The sequence below is a fragment of the Carcharodon carcharias genome, chromosome 5 (genome assembly GCF_017639515.1).
Source record: "Carcharodon carcharias isolate sCarCar2 chromosome 5, sCarCar2.pri, whole genome shotgun sequence".
Taxonomy (NCBI): domain Eukaryota; kingdom Metazoa; phylum Chordata; class Chondrichthyes; order Lamniformes; family Lamnidae; genus Carcharodon; species Carcharodon carcharias.
This window is the reverse complement of record NC_054471.1, coordinates 109,740,516-109,761,385: the sequence shown is the minus strand read 5'-3', so window position 1 is coordinate 109,761,385 and position 20,870 is coordinate 109,740,516. Positions and strand designations below refer to the sequence as shown.

At 41.4% G+C, this 20,870-nt stretch overlaps 1 protein-coding gene across 1 annotated transcript in view; it reads right to left on the bottom strand.

Annotated features, from left to right (window-relative positions):
• The window catches only part of nid1a (nidogen 1a), a 107,394-nt gene that overhangs the window by 49,767 nt on the left and 36,757 nt on the right, over window positions 1-20,870 (bottom strand). Inside the window, exons 9-10 of the mRNA XM_041188060.1 lie at window positions 12,330-12,473; window positions 10,129-10,257 (exon numbers count right to left, since the gene is read on the bottom strand). Of these exons, the coding sequence (XP_041043994.1) occupies window positions 10,129-10,257; window positions 12,330-12,473 (273 nt within the window). The remainder of the gene's footprint in view (window positions 1-10,128; window positions 10,258-12,329; window positions 12,474-20,870) is intronic.

The window sequence follows — 20,870 nt, the reverse complement described above, 5'->3', positions numbered from 1 at the left end:
AGCTGTTGAGAAATCCATGGAATCTGTTTAGGTCGCATCTGCCATCTATTGTTTAGTGTCTTGTGTCTGACTACAGTGCGCCTGTTAATTCACATATACCTCAGGCTTACCTGAATGTTAGAGTCTCAGGCAGATATTGTAAATTGTTTTATCTTCCTGAACTTGTATATAAAGTTTATTTTTGTTTGCTCAGATCCTCTGGAATCTTGTGGCTTCATTCACTTAGTAAGCATCTTGAATCTCAAACTTTATCTACCTTAAACAAAACGTTATTGGTCCCTAACCAAATCTCCCCCCACATCCCGGGGTCTGGCCAAGATTCATAACACTGAAAACATACACATGTGTTATGACATAGCTTCAACATATATTTAAATAATTATATTTAACATAACTGTAAATACACCATCACAACATTCCCCCTTCCCTTAAATAACAACTCCATATAGTATAACATTAATATGCATATTAATAAGTATCCCTTAAGAAATTTGACAACTGTAACACTATCTACATAAAACATTAAAATGTAACAAGAACATTTGGAATACTCCGCTTCAAGGTGTTGACTATGTTTGGTCATTGACTGACTTGACAATACCTTGTGATAATGACATGAGGGTGTGGTCTCAAATTGTCTGCCCTCTCCTCCTGAAGATTGTGTTTGGGAGGGTTTGTCCTTCAGTTGTTGGTTAGTTGCTTGTTGTCTCTTCATCTGCAATACATACATGGGTACTTACAGGCAATGCTGTTTGGTTGTCCTGTGCATGGCTAGCAGAGATTGAATTCTTCGCAGTACCACACCATTTGGTATTGTCAGCTCATTCTAACATGGTTCTTTGCATACCTTGGACACCTCTGCTGGGATCCATTTCTGTCCTTACTGGTGTAGGACTCTCACCTTCTGGCTAATGTATAGAAGCAGTAATTCTGCACCTGCATGCATGTCATGTGTATCTTTCATCGCACTGGTTTCTGATTTAACCAGTCTGTGATCAAAGATGACTTGGTGAGATGATAGCTTGGAAGTGTGGTTCTCACGGGTCAACCATACAGAATCTCAGCCATCGTGCAGAGATGCAGCAACACAATTTGTATCTAATTCGGTTTCCGTACATTGTTTGATAAGCGATTTGACTGTCCTGACCATGTGTTCAGCCATCTCATTCAAACAAGAATACCAGGGTGATGTGATCATTTACATTTTTCCTGGAATGGTTTTCCTATGTATTGTGAAGCATTGTCAGAGACTACTTCCACTGAGGAACCAAAGAGGCTAAAGATTGCGCCAACAGTGCTGGCGTCTGCTACATTCAATGAGTCCCGCAGTTTCTGAACAATTGGAAATTTGGACTGATAGTCAGTCACTAGTAAATAGTCTTCTCTGCCCACAGTGAACCGATCTATCGCTGTCTTGGTCCATGGAGATGACAGTAGAGGTTCATTCTGCTGACTGGCTTGGTCTTCCTGGCATGCATCACAATCTTTAACTACCTGTTCGATATCCTTGCAGGGCAAGAATACCGACTCGCAGGCAAGTTGAGTCGCCTTCTCTATTACCATGTGTCCTTGATGGAGCTGATCGAGTTTGTTAGGCCTTTAAAGAGTACTCTGCTGGATATACCAATCTCATCTTAATATGGTCAATACAGTCTCAGGTCTGTAGGGATCACGTGGATGGTCTTGGGCCAATCCTCTTTAATGACCTGGCACAGAGCTTAGAGTATGGGGTCTTGAGATGTCTTCCTCTGAAGTTCCTCTCTCTCTCTCATTTTGACCAAAGCACGAGGTTTATGTTGTAGGCATCCTCCATGCTTGCAAAGACTTCATCCACCTGGGTGATGAGTGGTATGTCTTGTGCCTTCCCAGGGTTGGGCAATATACTTAGAGTGTCTGATAGGACCACTTGACTACTAGGTTTGTATCTGGCATCACAGCTGTAGCCCCAAATCTTCACAGAATTGATGAGTAACGCCTGGATTCAAGGCGGTGCACTCGTGAGCAGTTTTCTCTAGATCATCTCCGGAGGCTTACAATCTGTCTTGACCGTGAACTGTTCCCAGAATAACTGTGTGTGGGGAACCTGGTGTTCCCAAAGACAACTGAGGATTTCTTATTCAACAATGGAGTCATTTGATCATACCAGCAAAAGACTTTTTGAACCAAGTGTGACAGACTTACCGTCTTGAAGAAGACATGCACTGAGACCCTGCCGCAATTCGCCCATTTCTTATGTTGTTGTCACAGCATTGAAGATGAGACGACAGGACTTGGCAGACGGCGCTGGTTTCAACACATTGGTGATCATCCTGTCACAGAAATGGCGTGTCTTTCTTCAGCAAAATGGAGATGACTTCTCCAAGAAGCTCAGTGCATAAGCAGCAAGGAAGCTAAATCAACCTGACACCTTTGGGGGATTGTCCTTGTCCTGTGGCATTGACTGGATGTCTTCGGTCTTCTCAGGATCTGGGTGGATAACTGAGCTTGAGGAAATGGCACCAAAATAATCATCCATCTTAATGAAGCATTTTTTTGCTCTTGAAAACCAAACCTACAGGTCTGGCAGTCCCCATTAACAAGTGTAGGTTTCTATCGTGCTCTTCTTCTACATGTCCTACTACTGTGACATCATCCACAATTCACAAACAGCCCAGGATTCATTCTGTTATCTGGTCCATATGCTGTTGATATATATCCTGGCTGACCGACAGCTCAAATGGTAAACGGACAAAACAGTACCTGCCAAAAGAGTTCTAAACATTGTTAACTCTTGTGACCCCCTTGGCAAGTGTATGGACCAATATTTGTTTTTGTACCTAATTTGGAAAAGTGTTTAACTACAGCACATGTTCAATTTAACTCTACTAGCATTGGTATCTTATAAGGATGTCTCTTTAGTCTCTTTGGGGCTAAACATAGTTGAATTTAACTGTCCGTTGCACTCGTCAAATGATGTCTTGCTTTTCCATTCCAACCAGTTCTATTCTCAACTTTTCTCGAATGTGCAGTGGGTCAATTGACGGCATTGCACCTTCTTTAAGGTATAGGACCGTGTCCCCATGGGAATTCCCAACCGCGTCAAACTGGTCCAGGTACAACCTCTGGAGATCTTGTACCAATCCAATGGGTGTGCACCTGCTTTGACCGCTGTGGTTTTCTGACTAGGTCAGCTCACGGATGGTGACCATGTTAAGTTCATTGCACGTCAGCAACCCTGCTGGTCTTGATACATCCACTATGTTAGAACATTTGAACAGGCCATGTTGACTCTTTGTCTCTGCATTCCAGAACTAGGGAACCCAGGCACTTTATTGTAGGGCCATTGTATGCTGTAAGCTTCACGCTTGTGGGCCACACCACAGACTTCAATGCCTCGTGGCACGTCCTTGAGAATGCAGAAAGGTGGAGTGTTGACACTTGCACCTATGTTACTCTCAGTCGATGTCATCCAGCCTTACTGGGGCAGATGATCTGGAGTGTTGCAAAAGCTTCTGCATTCTTTTAACTGATTGAACTCTTCTGCTAAGTGATCATGTGAAATAGTTGCTCACCTGCAGTGTCTTCACCTCAATTCACCTCATCCATTTTGGTCAGGTGCTCCCCCACTTCATGGGTGGGTCCATGCTTCGGGTGATGCCTGGAAGTGTCTTGCCTCCAAACGTCTTTCTGTGGCATACTTCTGTGGTTTGAGTGTTGCCCTCTTTTGTTTCTCCCCGCGTTCCTGCTGCTAGGCCTTCTGCAAAGTTTAGCCCACTGCCCTCTAAACCCACAGGATTTACATATGCCTGAGTATGCAGGTCATCTACACAGTTTGTGGGAGAGTCTGCAGTTATTGCACATCCTACTTTGCTTGTACACCTTGGATATTGTACCAACAGATGTTCTGGACCATAAGATTTGCAAATACTGCCCCCCCAGCCACAACGGCCTCATGTATGTGCCCATTCCGTAGTAGCTCTCCACACCATGTCCCTTCAGCTTTTCCAGGTCTTTCTGGAATGCCTCAATAGGAGTAGACATGATAACCAACTTCATAATTTGTTTTGAGAGTTCGGCATCAGAGAAGTCGTATTCTTTTGTTTTCTCTCTGCATCTGTTAACAAACTTCTAAAATTGATTTTGAGCGATTTGAAAAATTATTCCATGTACAGATACACAGTTAGTCAGCACAGTATGTAATTGAAAAAATGGCACTGAAGGCATACTGGGGAACAACGGGAGAATTTAACCCTTACAAAAAGGACTGGAGTAATTACTAAAGAAGGTTACACATGCAGCTGAAAATAAACAAAATAAAGTAAATGTTTTCCTCACCTTGATGAGGCCAGATGCTTTTGAGGTGGTGTCTAAACAATGTTGCTCGAGGGATTCCAATACAATAGATTATTCTGAACTCATATCATGGCACAACTAAGAATGAGGGTTGCATTCCGTGAAAGGACGCAGTTGCCAAATGTGACTGCTCCAGATTACATTCTCGAATTAAAGAAATTCTCTCATTACTGTGGGTATGGCACAGACTTAGAAATCAACCTCAGAGACACATTTGTAGGAGACCTAATGAACAATAAAAATCCATGCTGAGGTTTTCAGCAAAGTCAATAAGCTGATGTGGAAGGAAACTTGCGATGAGGCAAAGCCATGGAAATGGCCAAAAGGGACAGTTACAAATTGCAAGTGAGTTCTTTTCCCAAATTGGTAGGGGGTTTCTGAGAGATACAGGCCAAGGCAGCCAAGTTAACATTCTCAGAATCAGAAGTTCAGATGCTACCATTATCATGGTAGTCACCAACCATTTAACGCCTCCATTTTCAGTCAAAGTGTTATGCCTGTGGGAAAGTCTGTCATATCCAGATGGAATGTAGGAGCAGATGAAACAGTCTTGGTAAAGCTCCAGGTCACAGCTATCTACCAGGTTGAGGTTGTGATAGATATAAAGCTTGCTCAAGTAGCTGGAAATCCTCAAACGTGCATTAGGTAGATATGGAAACAGAAGTTAATGTTATCAAACAGGAAGATCAAGATGTGTACTCTATCAGAAGGCAAGAAAAATAACACATGGAAGATGAGAGAAAAAGGGCTGAAGATATAATTCCAGCACCCACATTAAAAAAGCAAGTTGCAGATTCACTACTTACTTTCAGCATTGATACACCTACAGCAGGGTCTGTTATCGCGGAAGGAGATTAAATGAATTTCTTAAGTCACATTCTCTTGCACAAAACTGGTGCGAGATTGACTAGTTATTCCCATAACAGTATTCCAGTATTAAGTGAAGTTAGTGGGGAGTGGTGGCGTAGGGTGTTGTCACTAGATCAGTAATCCAGAGGCCCAGGGCAATGTGCTGGAGACACAGGTTCAAATCCCAACACGGCAGATGGTAGAATTCAATAAAAATCTGGAATTAAAAGTGATGACCATGAAACCATTGCTGATTGCCATAAAAACCCATCTGGTTCGCTAATGTCCTTTAGGGAAGGAAATCTGCCAGCCTTACCTGGTCTGGCCTACATGTGACTCCAGACCCACACCAATGTGGCTGACTCTTAAATGCCTCAAGGGATGGGCAATAAGTGCTGACCTAGTGTTTATTGAAGAACGAATAAATAAGAGTGGAAGAGCACCATTTTACTTGCCATTGGTAGTAGGAAGAAAGGACAAAATCTCCCTGATGGGAAGAAATTGGCTTAAGAAGCTGAGCTTTTGACAGTAGGAATAAGTAACAGGGCGTCCGACATTGAGGAAGTGCTGAGGGAGCAAAAAGTGGTCTTCGAGCAAGGAGAAACAAATTAGGCATCATAAAGCCAAAGTCAAGATAGAGGACAATGTGCAGCTGACATTTGCAAGGCTAGGCCAATGCCTTATGCACAGTTAGAAGCAGTAAGTAAAGAGTTCAATAGATTAGAAAGAACGGGGCGATTAAGGTGATGAAGAGCAGTGAATGGGTTGCACCCATTGTGGTAGTTCAAAAAGCAGACAGGTCAGTTTGGATTTGAGGAGATTATAAACAAACTGTAAATAAGGTGATTGAAATGATACTTATCCACCACCTACCAGTGAAGATTTGTTTTTTTTAATTTAGACAATGGAAAGGCATTCAGTAAGCTGGATTTGTCGAATGCATATTTGCAATTAACTGACAAGAACAAGGAACTGCTGTCTATTCCAGGCTGTTTATTGCTCTCTCAGTGTTCCAGGGCGACATGGATCAGGTACTGAATGGGATAAAAGGAGTGTGCTGCTTCTTAGATGACATTCTAATTAGTAGTAAGACAGAGAAAGAGCACATTGCAAGGCTGAACCAACTCCTAGATCGACTCCAACAGGATGGCACCAAAGCTAAAAAGCACAAGTGTTGTTTCATAATGTCACACCTGGGTCACCAAATAAACAGTGAAGGTATCCACCCATGCAGGAGAAGGTTGAGTGGATTTTGAAAGCAAAGAGGCCAGAGGACAAAGAAGAACTTAAACCATTCATCGAGATTGCTGCCTATTATTCCAAATTCAGCCCCAACTTTGCTAATAAATTTGTTCCACTATATCAACAGCTCAAAAATGGAATAGATTGGGAAGTGTTTTTTATGCATTTATGGGGTGTGGGCATCGCTGGGTAGACCAGCATTTATTGCCCATCACTAATTGCCCTGGGGGGGTGGGGGGGGAAAGAGGTGGTGAGCTGCCTTCTTGAACCCTACAGTCCATGTGGTGCAGTTAAACCCACAGTGCTGTTATGGAGGGAGTTCCAGGATTTTGACCCATCGAGAGTGAAGGAACAGCGATATATTTCCAAGTCAGGATGGTGAGAGACTTGGAGGGGAATTTCCATGGGTTGTTCCCATGTATCTGCTGCTCTTTTCCTTCTAGATGGTAGTGGTCGTGGGTTTGGAAGGTGCTGTCGAAGGAGCCTTGGTAGGTTTCTGCAGTGCATCTTGTAGATGCTACACAATACTGCCACTGTTTGTCGGAGGTGGAGAGAGTGAATGTTTGTGGAAGGGGTGCCAATCAAGCGGCTTGATTTATCCTGGACAGTGTCAAGCTTCTTAAGCATTGTTGGAGCTGCACTCATCCATGCAAGTGGGGATTATTCCACCACACTCCTAGCTTGTGTCTTGTAGATCAACAGGCTTTGAGGAGTCAGGTTGTGGGCTACTCATTGCAGGGTTTCTTTCTTGTCGCCACATTATTTATATGGCTAGTCCAGTTCAGCTTCTAGTCAACAGTAACCCCCAGGGTGTTGATAGTAGGGGATTCAGTGATGGTAATGCCATTGAAAATCAGGGGGTGATGGTTAGATTCTCTCCTGTTGGAGATGGTCATTGCCTGGCACTTGTGTGGCATGAATGTTACTTCCCACTTGTCAGCCCAAGCCTGGATATTGTCCAGGTCTTGCTGTATTTGGATATGGACTGCATCAATAATTGAGGAGTCACGAACGGTGCTGAACATTGTGCAATCATCAGCGAACATCCCCACTTCTGACCTTATGATGGAAGGAAGGTCATTGATGTTGAAGATGGTTGGGTTAAGGACACTACCCTGAGGAACTCCTGCAGTGGTGTTCTGGAACTGAGATGATTGGCCTCCAACAACCACAAACATTTTCCTTTATGGCAAGTATGACTCCAACCAGTGGAGTGTTTTCCTCGATTCCCATTGACACCAGTTTTGATAGACCTCCTTGATGTTATACTTGGTCAAATGCTGCTTTGATGTCAAGGGCAGCCACTCTCACCTCACCGCTGGAGTTCAGCTCTTTTGTTCATGCTTGAACCAAGGCTGTAATGAGATCAGGAACTGAGCGATCCTGGCAGAACCCAAACTGTGGTCTGTCAGAAAGCATTTCAAGAAAATGAAGAAACTAGTGTTGCTTTTTGACCCACTATGATCTCAAAAAACAATTGGTTTAAGTGTGCAATGTCTCACCACAGAAGATAGGTGTGATGTTATCTCACATAATGAAAGGCAGTGTGGAGAAGAATGTAGCAAATGCTTCACATACTGATATTGAAGAGTTGGTGAAAAGTTGTGAAGTATATCTCAGAATGAGAAATGAACCAACCAAGGTTCCTTTCATTCCATGGTCAAACACAAGAAAGCCATGAGGACAAGTACGTGTTGATTTCTTTGAAGTGGAAGGGAAAGAGTACCCTGCTTTGGTCAATAGCTATGACAAGTGATAAATGTTGAGTCTCTGCCCAATATCACAAGTGCCAAGACTATTGAAGTTTTGATAAGTTGGTTTGCAATTTATGGGTGTCAATTAATGATCCACAGTTTACTTCAGAAGAGGTTGAAATATTTCTGAGTAAGAATGGAGTCAAATACCATAACATCCACTATTGAATGGCACTGCAGAAAGAAATACAGGTTTTGAAAGAGATATATGCAGAATCATTTGCTAGGTGACAAGGTGGGCAGCAATTCCCATGGTTCTCTTTGACACAGGCTAGACAGTTTTCAGTTCTCTTACTGAATAACTCCCCAGTCTCCAACAGGTTGCTCATCTTACGAGTTAGTATTTAAACACGCTCCTAAAATAAGGTTTAGTTTGCTTAAACCTGACATCAATAGCAAAGTAAGAGAAAAGCAAGAAAAACGAAGATGAGTAATGATACACAAGCATCAAACTTAAAGGGTCCAGTGCTGGACAGAGGGTCATGATGCAAAACCACAGAGGTCATAAGGAGAAATGTGTGACTGGAGTTGTTGTGAAGAGACGAGGTACATTGACAAATCTAGTGAAGATTGGAGAAAGGCTCAGTCAGTAGCTTGTAGATCGTTTGCTTGAAAGAGGAAACCTGACAAAGGAAGAACAGATGAAACCCATTAAAATCCAAATCCCTCCTACAGCCCATCGTGAAAGTTAGGAAGGAAGTGAAAGTTAAAAAGAAACTGAATGTTTGCTGGTAGAGCAAAGTGAGTCAAGGTCTTTAATTAAGACAAAATCAATGTCAAAGTCCCAATCAGATTTGACACAGCCAGAAATGTTGAGGGCAGAGTCAAGCTAATAAAAATGGAAAAGAAAGAAAGAAGCCAGGTAGATTAATAGAAAGTGTGTAGGAAGGGAGAAAAAATGTTGTTCTTTTCATTATTTCTTGCCAAATTATGATATTTTTGTTAAACACAATGTTAAAGAAAAACATTTTTTTCAACATGTAAATTATCTGGTAGAATCAGTGATATATGTTCTAATTACAGTAAAAAATAAGCGTGCAGCCCGACCTGTTAAAATTTCTGCTATTGTTACTGTTGGATTAGTCATATTGCATTCTGAGAACTTATATACGTGTACCATTTTACAGTTTAATGTACAAGATTTTTTTTTAAAGTGGTGAGGGAATATTGTTTTGCAAGATCTGAGCATGTTATTATATTGCCCTCTCTGTTGGGGAGATGTAAATAAAGTTAGTTCAATAATGGCTGCCCTCTGTGAAACCAATGCTAATCTTTTCTCAATGCAATACACAACTTTCAGTAATGAAAACTCCTAAGTTAGGGGCACTGAATGAAAGGATAGATCCGTCATGCTCGAATTCTGTTTGTAAATTAGAATTTTCATTCAAAGAATACTCACAAAGTGAAGTTATGAGGAGCAGAATCAAGTCACAACTAACAAGGGGTTTTGATAGAACAGATATATCAAGTTTCCGGTGGCAGGGGGCGGGGGGGAGGGGGGGTGGTCAGTAAGCAGAGGACAGAGATTTAACGTAATTGGTGAAAGAACCAGAGGGGAGATGTAGAGTTTTTTTTAATAGATATATACAACAAGTTATGATCCAGAATGCATTGCCTGAAACGATGTTGGAAGCAGACTTAATAATACATTTCAAAAGGGAATTGGATAAATATTTGAAAAGACAAAAAAAATTGCAGGGCTGTGGCAAATGAACAAAGGAGTGGGATTAATTGAATAGACCTTTCAAAGAGCCAGCGCAGACATGATGGGTCAAATGGCCACCATGTATGCTATACAATTCTAGATTTCTAATGCCTCATCTACAATTAAAATTGAACAGATTTATCATTCCTACTGCATAATTTTCTTTTTAAATCCAAAAGCTTTTCCTAAAGAAATCGAAATGCTGTAAATAGAAGGAAGACATTGTACTAAACAAGTAGAACTTACCCACACAGGTTCGGCCATCCTCTGCAAATTGATAACCTGCAAAACATTCACATCGGAAAGTTCCAGGCTGATTGTTACAGACAGCATAATTTCCACAAATGGATGGATTGTCTCGGCATTCATCAACATCTGTAGAGTGACAACAGCATAAGGAACTTAATCCAGTGTGAACCAAGGAGCACAGTTCCTTTTTAATTGAACAATAATTTTTAAAAATAGACATTTTCACACACTGATAGTTCAGGCTCATTTACTGCAGTTAATTTATTTCTTGCCTTACTTAAAGCTTAAAATCTTGATTTGTGAACTCTCCTACAGCAACAACTTGCATTTTTACAGCATTTTTTTTTAATATAAGTAAGACGTTCTAAGGCACTTAGGATTCATTTTATATAAAATTTGATACTGAGCCATATAAGACAGTGAGAAAGACAGGTCATTGACATAGATTTTAAGGAGCGTCTTAAAAGAAGAGAGAGGTGGAGAGGCTTATGGAAGGAATTCCATTGCTTATGGCCTAGGCAGCTGAAAGCACAGTTGCTGATGATGTGATTAAAGTTGGGAATGGGCAATAGACCAGAATTGCCTGGAGACTCTTTCTATAGTAAAGATGTCACAAAGCCATAGTTTGTTACATAGAGTGAGCGTCAAATCATTCAACAGAGCAGACATCCATTGGCTAGTAAAATAGAGAAACAAAGCCAGCAAAGTTTTTATTTCACATCTCCATTCTGATGAGCTTACCTTCACAAAACCCATGGCCTCACGAACACATTTCAATCCCTAAATGGCCCATGCCTTACAAACCAATGATATTTGGCATTGGCTTGCATTTTTTTTTAAAAGAGGGTTCAGATCACAACTGTGCTTTCAAAATGCTGGAATTCAAATCTGAAAACTGGACACAACAATGAAAGTACATCTGAAATCATCAAAACATTTCTTAGTCAACCACATGACAAATGTGGAAACAAACTGTAATTTCAACCTCTCCATTTAAGGATTTCTCTAGGTTACTCCACACCAGGTATTGATCCTCATCTAATCCACTCCCGCGCTCTGTCAGATTTAGTTCTGTAAGTGGCAACCAAGATAGAATCATGCTGTTCAGGAGACACCTCACATCTGGCTACCTTGCATTTAACATTCCCATTCAATTCATACTTTAAAACTGAATAAGCCACATCCAATACAGTATTACATTGAATAATATACTCTTTGATCAGCTGTTTCTGCCACAACTCCAAACTCCAAACAGTCTCCATGATATCTTGACAATGATATCTGCAGCTATTCTGGTCTGAACCTGCAGACATTTATAAGTAATGAAATAATCAGAATCTCACTCCTGCTTCAGATTCCCGAACTCCTCCAGGTTAAAATTCTGCTCTTTAGTCTTTCACTTTCCTGTCCTTTACATTTCAGTCCTGGAGCTAGCCAGTGTCTGCTGGCTCCTCTATGAGAGGTTAGATCTCAACACGACACAAGTAAGCTACAGAGCGTAGGGGCTCTACCAATGCATTACATTGTAAGTACAACACAGGAACAGGCCATTCTACACAACTGGTCCAAGGCAGTGTTTATGGTCCAAACAAGCCCACTGCTGTATTCTCGACTCCTTTCTCCCTTATGCATTTTTCTAGCTTTCCCTTAAATATATCTACTCCATTCACTTCAACTACTCCTTGTGATAACAAGTTCCACATTCTTACCACTCTATGGCTAAATAAGTGTAGAGGAAGGAGCTGAAGACGTTGTGGTCTACTGGAGCTGTAACACTCCTTATTCATTGTTGCATATATTGCAGATTCTCAAACTGTTCATTGAAGTTCCTGGCAAAGGCATTTTAAGGTTTACAGCTCCTGTGGAACTGTACCTGCTCATAAATCTCTCTTATGGCATGGGAACTCACCTGGCGGAGGCATTTTAAGGTTTACAGCTCCTGTGCATGAAGGACATGTGTACATTAGGGAGATAAGAATATGAGGATATGGTAAAAGGGTGAGATGAAGTAGGGCAGGAGGAGACTCATGTACAGCATAACTACTGGCACAAACGGACTTTCTGTGCTGTAAATCCAATACAAAATCACCAACAGCATTTGGAATGGCCACCAACAGGACATTAACTCTGGTGCTGAGAACAGCCAAAGGCATAATTTGAATGCAAGTTGCTGCCTGTTTTACTAGTTGCTTTCCTACCATAGCAAGTCTGTCCATCGCCATAAAAGCCAGCAGAACATTCACAAGTGAACCGATTCCCCTGCTCTGGGCGACATGCGGCGTTAGTGTCACATCCATGTGTTCCTGTGTAGCATGGGTTCTGGTTCACCAAACTTGAGTCATCTAGAAAACAAGAGAATGAACATTTTGTTTTAAATTAGCGTCCCACAAACAACACTGTTCCTTGATCTTTTACCGGTTCCGCAGAAAAAGAATAACATGCGTCATTGTGCTGCTTATTTCACTTAAGCTGAACAACTTGCATAGGTTAAACAGTCTTTCCAACAGATTGTTAAATCTATTACTTTCATGACAATGTATGTAGAATAATCCATCATTCAGCTGTGTTTTTCCAATCAACAACAATCTGTACTTATATAGCACCTTTAATGTAGTAAAACATCCCAAGGCATTTCAGGAACATTATCAAACACAATTTGACACTAAGCCAAGTAAAGAGATATAAAGCCAAATGAGCAAAAGCTTGGTCAAAAAGGTGGATTTTCACAAGTGTGTTAAAAATAATGGAGGGAGGCAGAGGAATTTAGGGAAGGAATTCCAGACCTCTGGGCCTAAGCAGCTGAAGATACGACCACCAATAGTGGAGCAATTAAAATCGACATGCTCAAGAATTGAAAATTGGGGGAGCGCAGAGACCTCTTCATTCAATCTAACATTTTAATAGAAACATCAGATGTTAGAATGCAAATCATCCTGTGATTCCTGACTCTAGAATACAAATTTAGAGTCTCCCTGCAAAGTGGCTGACCAAACGAATGTTCGATTTCCAAATTTAGAACCAAAGGAAAAAGAGCAGAGACTGACTGCAACTATACTGCAATGAAAAGTTTCGGGGGCACATGAATACAAATGTGGCATGATGACTTGGGATCAAGACCTTGAACCAATTCACCAGCGCACTGAAGTCTGGCATTGCAAGACCTCTTTCAGAAGACCACCTCACACCAAATTGTGGTAGAACTCTCACCTTGAGTTAAAAGGTCATGGGTTCAAACTCTACTCTAGGGAATTGAGCATAAAATCTAGGCAGGGATAAGGGATTGCTGTGCTGTCAGTGGTGTTGCCTTTCGAATTATACTATATCTGAATTATATTATGTCTGAATTATATTATATCTGAATTATATTATATCTGAGTATACCGAGGCACTGATGAAAGTAGAAGATTCCATGGTACTATTGGAAAGAGAGCAAAGGAGATCTCGCCGGTGCCCTGATGAATATTTATTTCAGCCAATATCACTAAAACAGACCATTATCTCATCACTGTTTGTGGGAGCTTCTTGTGATCCATCTTAAATGTATTTTATTCTAATCTCTCTTTTCCTTATCGACTTGTTTAATAAACCTGGTTCATTGGTTAGCAGCCTGAACAATGAACTGACTGTCTGTTCTCTTGTTTTCTGAAGTCAAGGAAACAATATGATGGTACAAGGTGTATCCAGTAGTTCATTTAACAGGTTTGTGTATGGCCCTAAGCCTCACTACAATTAAATAAATATCAGATATTAGACCACTTCCAAGTATATTCTTTGTTGCTAAAGAAATATATCTGAGGTAAAAGCCTAAAAATGCATCAACACCTTTGGAACTTTACAAATCAGACATGTGGCCAATTCAGTTACTGAAAAATTGGGTGAATGAGTGTTTAAATTCTAATTGTAGATGAATTCCAGTTTGCCTACCAATAATTAAAAGGCATCATGAGCCTCTGGGTATCATAAGTAGAGAATTAATCTGCCAGTCTGATGACAATCTCTGTTCCCACACCTTGGACTCTATGAGCCAACCAATTGTATGCCCATGCCAAAACATTTCCATTTATTCCAGTTCTCTTTTATTTTCAATATCAGCCTCTCCAGAGGAACTGTATCAAAGGCCTTACCAAAATCCAAGTATGCTGTACCTACTGCCTTATCCCTATCAAATTCCTCTCAAAGAATACCAGTTAGATTGAGAAGACCACCTCTTCAAGAGCCCACATTGGATAGAAATAAAATCATAAAAGATGGTCAAATGATCTACAATCTGACCTTTAATAATAGTTTCCATAACTTTACCCACAATGGACATCAAACTCACTGGTCTGTAGTTTCCTGGGTCAGTATCTCTGACAATGCAGCACTCACTTGATAGTGTACTGAATTATAAAGCGAGATTACGAGCTCAAGTCCTGAATGTAGCTTGAACTTTTAAGCTTCCAATTTCAGGAAAGTGCTATGAACTATGTCAAGCTGAAACACAGGGCAATGATAAAGAACTGAGAGAAAATACATTTTAGATGTCTTGTTGGCTTACTTCCAAAAAGCAATAGATGATACTCAGAAATAATTTGTTGGTTTCTACAATTCAATCTCTATCAACATTCTTGCACTCAAATGAAGCACTTCAGATTTTATACAGATTGTTTTACTTATCGGTATAAACTCTGAACTAAGTGATCAGCTACTTCGACACAGCTTCAGCAGAACTGAACCCCGTTGCTGCTCGTCAGGCAACACTCAAAATTCTTGATGTATCTATTGTCAATAAAGATTGCAGGCTACCATGCCTCTGTTCACAAAATCAGTTCTGGTTTTGCGTTGAAATATTTTTCCACATTACAGAAGGTTAACTTTAAACTGCTCCAATTCTGCAGAAAGGGCAGAAACCTGCCATTTCATTGGATCAAGGGACACAGGAGGTGGCTACTTGGCCCATTGTGACCGTCCCACTTCTTTGAGATATCTATCCAGTTAGCCCCATTTTCCTACATTGTTTTCCTTTTGAAGTATTTATCCATTTACATTTTGGAAGTTATCACTAAATTTGCTTCCATCACCCTTTCAGGCAATGCACTGAAGATGATAACTCCCTGCATAAAAATAATTCCCTCATATCCCCCTCTGATTCTTTTGCCAATTATCTTAAATCTGCTTCATCTGCTCATTATCCCACTTACCACTAAAAAGTGTCTCCTTATTTACTCTTATCAAAACCATTGATAATTTTGAATAACTTTCAAATCTCCCCCTGCATTCTCTGCTCCAAAGAGAACAAGCTCAGCTTATCCAGTCTCTACATCCTAGTCAATCTCCTCTGCACTTTCTATAAGGCCTTGACATTGCCCCTAAATTGTGGTGCCCAGAATTGGCCACAATGCTCCTAGCCGAGGCCTAAGCAGTGTCTTATACAGTTTACCATAGCATTCCTGCTCTGTATTCTTATTGTTACAGCTGCAGATTATTACAAGATCAACAGCAGCAAAATAATCCATTTCTATAGATTCTCTGGTTACTGATTTTGTATTGTGATCTGTGCACACAAACAGCGCCTTAGACCAGGTGGTAATTCATGCCGCCTAGTGGACAGTCCAAGAGGACACTAGACTCCCAATGTCAACAACCACATTTGGCATGAATCCAAGCTGAGAACTCAGCTTGGGAAAAATGATCAATCCTACCCCACACTGCCTGTTCCATTAATACTTCCACTACATAGAGGTGTGCAGGAAGCTCAGATATTGATAGCAGACCCAACAGAAACTTTCAGCAACACAGATTAGTAATTCTAGTTGTTAAAAGCTTATTCAAACCCAGAAACTTCAAGCTTGATGTTCAGGCTCAGGGTGAACGGAGACATCTAAAAGTTAACAACAGCAATGCAAAGCCATTTCAGCACTTCACTTTCAGAGAGCAACCTACCTTCTTCAGCTTTTCAATTTATTGAAACGCAGCCAAACAGTTCTCCTCCCCACCATGACGTGAATGAACAACAGCTAAAGAAATATTTGCGGGTTTTCCATAAATAACTGGGCTGCTTACCTACATTTCGTTTCATCCCCTGTAATTTATTGGCAAAATGGCAATTTAGAGCAACCAAAATTCTGATCTAATGATTCTCAACAACGTTTTGTGCCTTTTTTTTTAAAATAAGAAAAAGCTTCTTTTCCTCAATTACTATGGCCAGAAAAGCCATCTTCCCTCGGGCAACTTTGCAGGAAATCCCACACTGGGCCCCTTAATGACTCAAAACCAACAAATGCCTCTTACAAAGTTTACATACTTGATAGGAAACATGCTGTGGAATAAGAAAAGGCCGTTCAGTGGATGTAAACTGAGCTTGTTTTACGCCCAAGCAAAGCCCACAGCCAAAGCAGCTATTGGAACAGCTTTTTGCACGAGTCGATCAAATGGAAATATAAATTGGAGTAATTAAAATTATAGTTTAAATGCAAATTTTGTTCCACATTCAGACTTTTTATCCCATAAAGAGAAAGATGCAATTATATTTTGCCTTTCACAAGTTCAGGACATCTGAAAGCATTTTACAGCCAACTAAGTACTTTTGAAGTGTAGATGCTGTTGTAAAAAATATGGCAACTGATTTGCACACAGCAAACTCCTGCAAACAGCATCGTGATAATGGCCAGATAATATGTTCCGGTGATACTGGTTGCAGGATAAATATTGGCCAGCTCATGATGGAGAACCCCCTTGCTCTTCTTCGAAATAGTGCCAAGGGATCTGTTTCGTTCATCCAAGAGTCCAAACAGATTCCTGGTTTAACAATTCATTCAAAATGCAGCAGCGCCTCCAGAGTGCAGCACTCCCTCAAGCACTGCACTGGGAGGATCAGCCTGGTTTGTGGAACCCTCAACATTGTGATTCAGATCAAGTTGACATTGACACACCGGCTTTGCCTCCTTCACACTGCTGGGAGGGCCATGTTACAAACTCTTCACTACCAATATAGAAACTCTATAAACTCTGTTAAACCAGAAGCAGTACAGCATAAATAACCATTGAGATGGAACCACCCCAACAAACAGAGTTAACAATTCTAACAATAGGAGTTTATAACATTTTGAATACTTATTCCTTGTATTATCTTCCACAACTGAATAATAAAGCTCTAACTGGAAGCCAAGTGGGTTAATGTACGGAAAAAAAGAATATTTTTGAAATAGTTTTGGGTTTTCCATTATTCTCAAAAAAGTAGAGTGAGGATTAGATCAACGGGAGGAGTACAATAAATTTACATGATGATAATAAACCGTTAAGGTGAATCACAATGCTGATGCCCATTTTAAACAAACACACACCAGGAAACTCACAGCTTTTATAGTATTGGCTATTAATTTGATATATGCAAATGAGGCTCACCAAGCTCAAAAAATCTCAGGGGAATTGTTTTAAGGTGCACACGCAGCAGAAACAACTTCTGACCAAACTTCCAGAGCAGTTGGCACATCAAAAATAAGATTAAATGAACTTGCATTGAATGGCACATTTCACAACCTCAGGGTGTCCCAAGATGCTTTACAGTCAATGAAGTACCTTTGAAGTATAGTTGCTGTGGTAAAATAGGAAATTTGGCAGCCAGACTGCTCAAAACAAGGTCCGAGAAACAATCAGACTAATGAAGAACTTTTGTAGTGTACTTTTAGACATTGTCATATGCAAATTGTCTGCATCATTTCCCCGAATAACAACTGTGACTGTACTTCAAATATTTCTAAACTATAGAATGCTTTGGGATGCCCTGAGTTCATGGGAGGTGCTGTGTAAACATAAGTCTTTCTTATTAAACAAAAGTGGTGCCAAGCTTTAAAGCACCTTTCTTCACAGCACAACTCGGCTGGAGGAAGCCCTCACTCCCATGTCTACACACTAATTCCAGCAGAGGTTGGCAAAAGGCAACCAGGACTAACAAACTTTATCAAATGGAGATCTGAAATTGAACTGTAACTAGTTATAACGTAAAACAATAAAGTTTGTGCTCTGATATGAAAAGCCTTCCATAAAATAGTAGCTTTGGAATCCTCTGCACCTTCTCCTCTGCAACAAACAGAATCTGACTGCAACTTGGTGCTTGAAATGTATTCAGAATGTTGAGGTTGGGCCAAAGGACTTCTTTAAAGCAAGACAAATGCTCAATGAGACAGCAATATCAAGCATTAACACAGCCTTTAGTATGAACCAGAGTAAGCTTACAGAGTGCAAGCCATTCACTGGCATGTTACTAGGAATGCAAACTGCTCACGAGTTCCAGGACTAATTGGTGTGTTAGTTTGGGGTCAGAGAGAGGTTGGGCTGCAGAATGTTCCATTTGCAAGCTTCAGTTATCAAAATATCTGCAACGAACTTCCAAACTGATCCAATTGATATTTGGTTTTTGGAGGCCTACAAACAAATATACAGACCACATTTTTATCCAGTACGCTGTGACATTGATTGGGAGAATAAAGATTAATGCCAACAGCATGTAGATTCTGGCTGTAGTACATATAATAACATTGATTTGATAACATAAAGAGCTCTGCATGAGTCCAAGCCAGTGTTGATACACTACATGAATATCCCCCCACCTTACTTCATCTCACCCTGGCAACATATTCTTCTACTTTCTTCTCCTTCATGTACTTAACCACCTTCCCCCCGAGTACATTTATACGATTTGCCTCAACCACTCCCGTTGTAATGAGTTATTCATTTCAATCACTCTCTGCAAGAGGTTTCTCCTGAATTCCTTATTGGATATACAGACTATGGGCAGAATTCTCCCAGCCTGCCCGTGGCGGGTTTCATGGCAGGCGGGAGCAGAGTATCCAGCAGGAAGCAAAAAAATTGGAAACCCACCATCGTAAAAACAGGTGGCAATTCTCCCGAAGGTGTTTTCATGGTGGGTTGATTATCCCGCTGACTAGTGGCGCGAATGCCATTAGCATGTCATGAATGCTCATTAATAGCTGCTCACGGGAATCTTGCCACACCTTCCAATCTTCCGTCATGCTAGTGGGAAATTAAGTCAGTGTCAAACCCATATGAAAAGGGGTGGAGTGCACAAGTCGGATCTCAGATCACTGGTAACTTCGTGGTGAGTGGAACATACCTGCCTCGGTGCTGCCCCGGTCTTGCTGTGATGAACACCACTCTGCTGGGGCTGTAGGATTGGACTGCTCCTTCTCTTTGCTTTCATTGTCCCGGGGAACACCATTGTGCTGTGGCACTTCAACTGGCAGTGGGCTGTGAGGCAAGGAGTTGGGCTGACAAGCACGAAGGGGGTCAACATGAGGGGAGGGCTGTGAAATAGCAGTCAGGGAGAAGGGCAAACCCAAGGGGGACCTTTCTGGGGTCACCCTCTAACCTCTTGTTGCCGCAGGAGTGAGCAGGAGTCTGCTTAGAAAGAAAGGATGAAGACTCCTTACATTGAAAGCCATTATAGCCAATGACTTCATTAGCATTGTTAAAGGGCTACTCAGAACTCAGTGGCCACTGCATCTCAAAAGCAATTTACAGGAATGTAGAATTTGGGAATAGTAAAGGAGGCACAGCAGTATCATATATGGCATTCCATCAGTGAAGGTCTGTCATGTGTTCACCAGATGTGACACTTCTAATGGGCCAAAGGGCATCCACTCATTGACCATGAGCAACTGATTGATCATTAAAATGCCGCATCAGAGATTGGAGCACAGAACTTGGTTGGGTCACTCATCTCACTGAAACGTTAGCATCCTACGCAGGGCTCAAGATGTTACATATCTGCGATGCCATCTTGGTCACCTGGATGTGTGCACTGGTGTCTCAGGGACAAGGCGACATCAGCCACCATGCATGTAGGAAAAATTATGGACCCTTACAGTCTCCAAATGTGTCACCCTCTGAGCTTCGCTTTCTTGTCTCTTGAATCATTAATGTCTTCAGTGTTTCCTATCAGAGAGAAGACAAAAGCAGATATGGATCCAAGGCTCAATGCTGCCTTTGTAAGGGTCCTAATGCAATGGAGGATGTGAAGGAGGCAGAGGCGACTCCACGCACAGCTCCAGCAGGAGGGACATGGTCAAGCAAAGCCACAGCATGAACAAGAGGGTCAGGAGAAGAAATCCAGACAATGGGGGTAACTTGCCAGACCAGGGCTTCATTGTTCAAGAGTTTCTTATTTACAATGAGCGAGGCAATGCCGTGCACATCTGCACTTGTCCCAAGCTCTGGTATATCACATATGCCACGTTCTTCATGAAGACCTGACACCATGTGGAGTTGGAGGGTATCCCCTGCCAATTGCTTTGAAGGTGACCACTGCACTCAATTTCTTTCCAAGAGTCAACACATATTCACGGCTAACCAGCCATGACCTTGCCATCTCACGCGGTGTGGTCAGTCCCACTGATACAATTGTAGATAAGACCATCTCTGATCACTTCTTTGTATCATTCACCACCAAACTTTCCCCTTCCACACCCAAATTCCACCTCCTTCTGTATCTACTCTTGGAAAATTCACTTCCAATTGCACTTCCAAAATCCCAACTGTATAGCCTTTGGTCACAACATTTCTGCAGCTACTGATCTGCTCAACAACACTCTCACTTCCATCTTTGATGCCCTCGTCCTCATTAAAAACATTACTCTCTCTCACCCTGGCTGTTCCCCCTGGCATGGCCTTAATCTGCCTTCCTTAAGTCCAAGAGGTGCAGACTTGAAAGGCTAAGTCGGACAACTGGCTTAACTATTCGC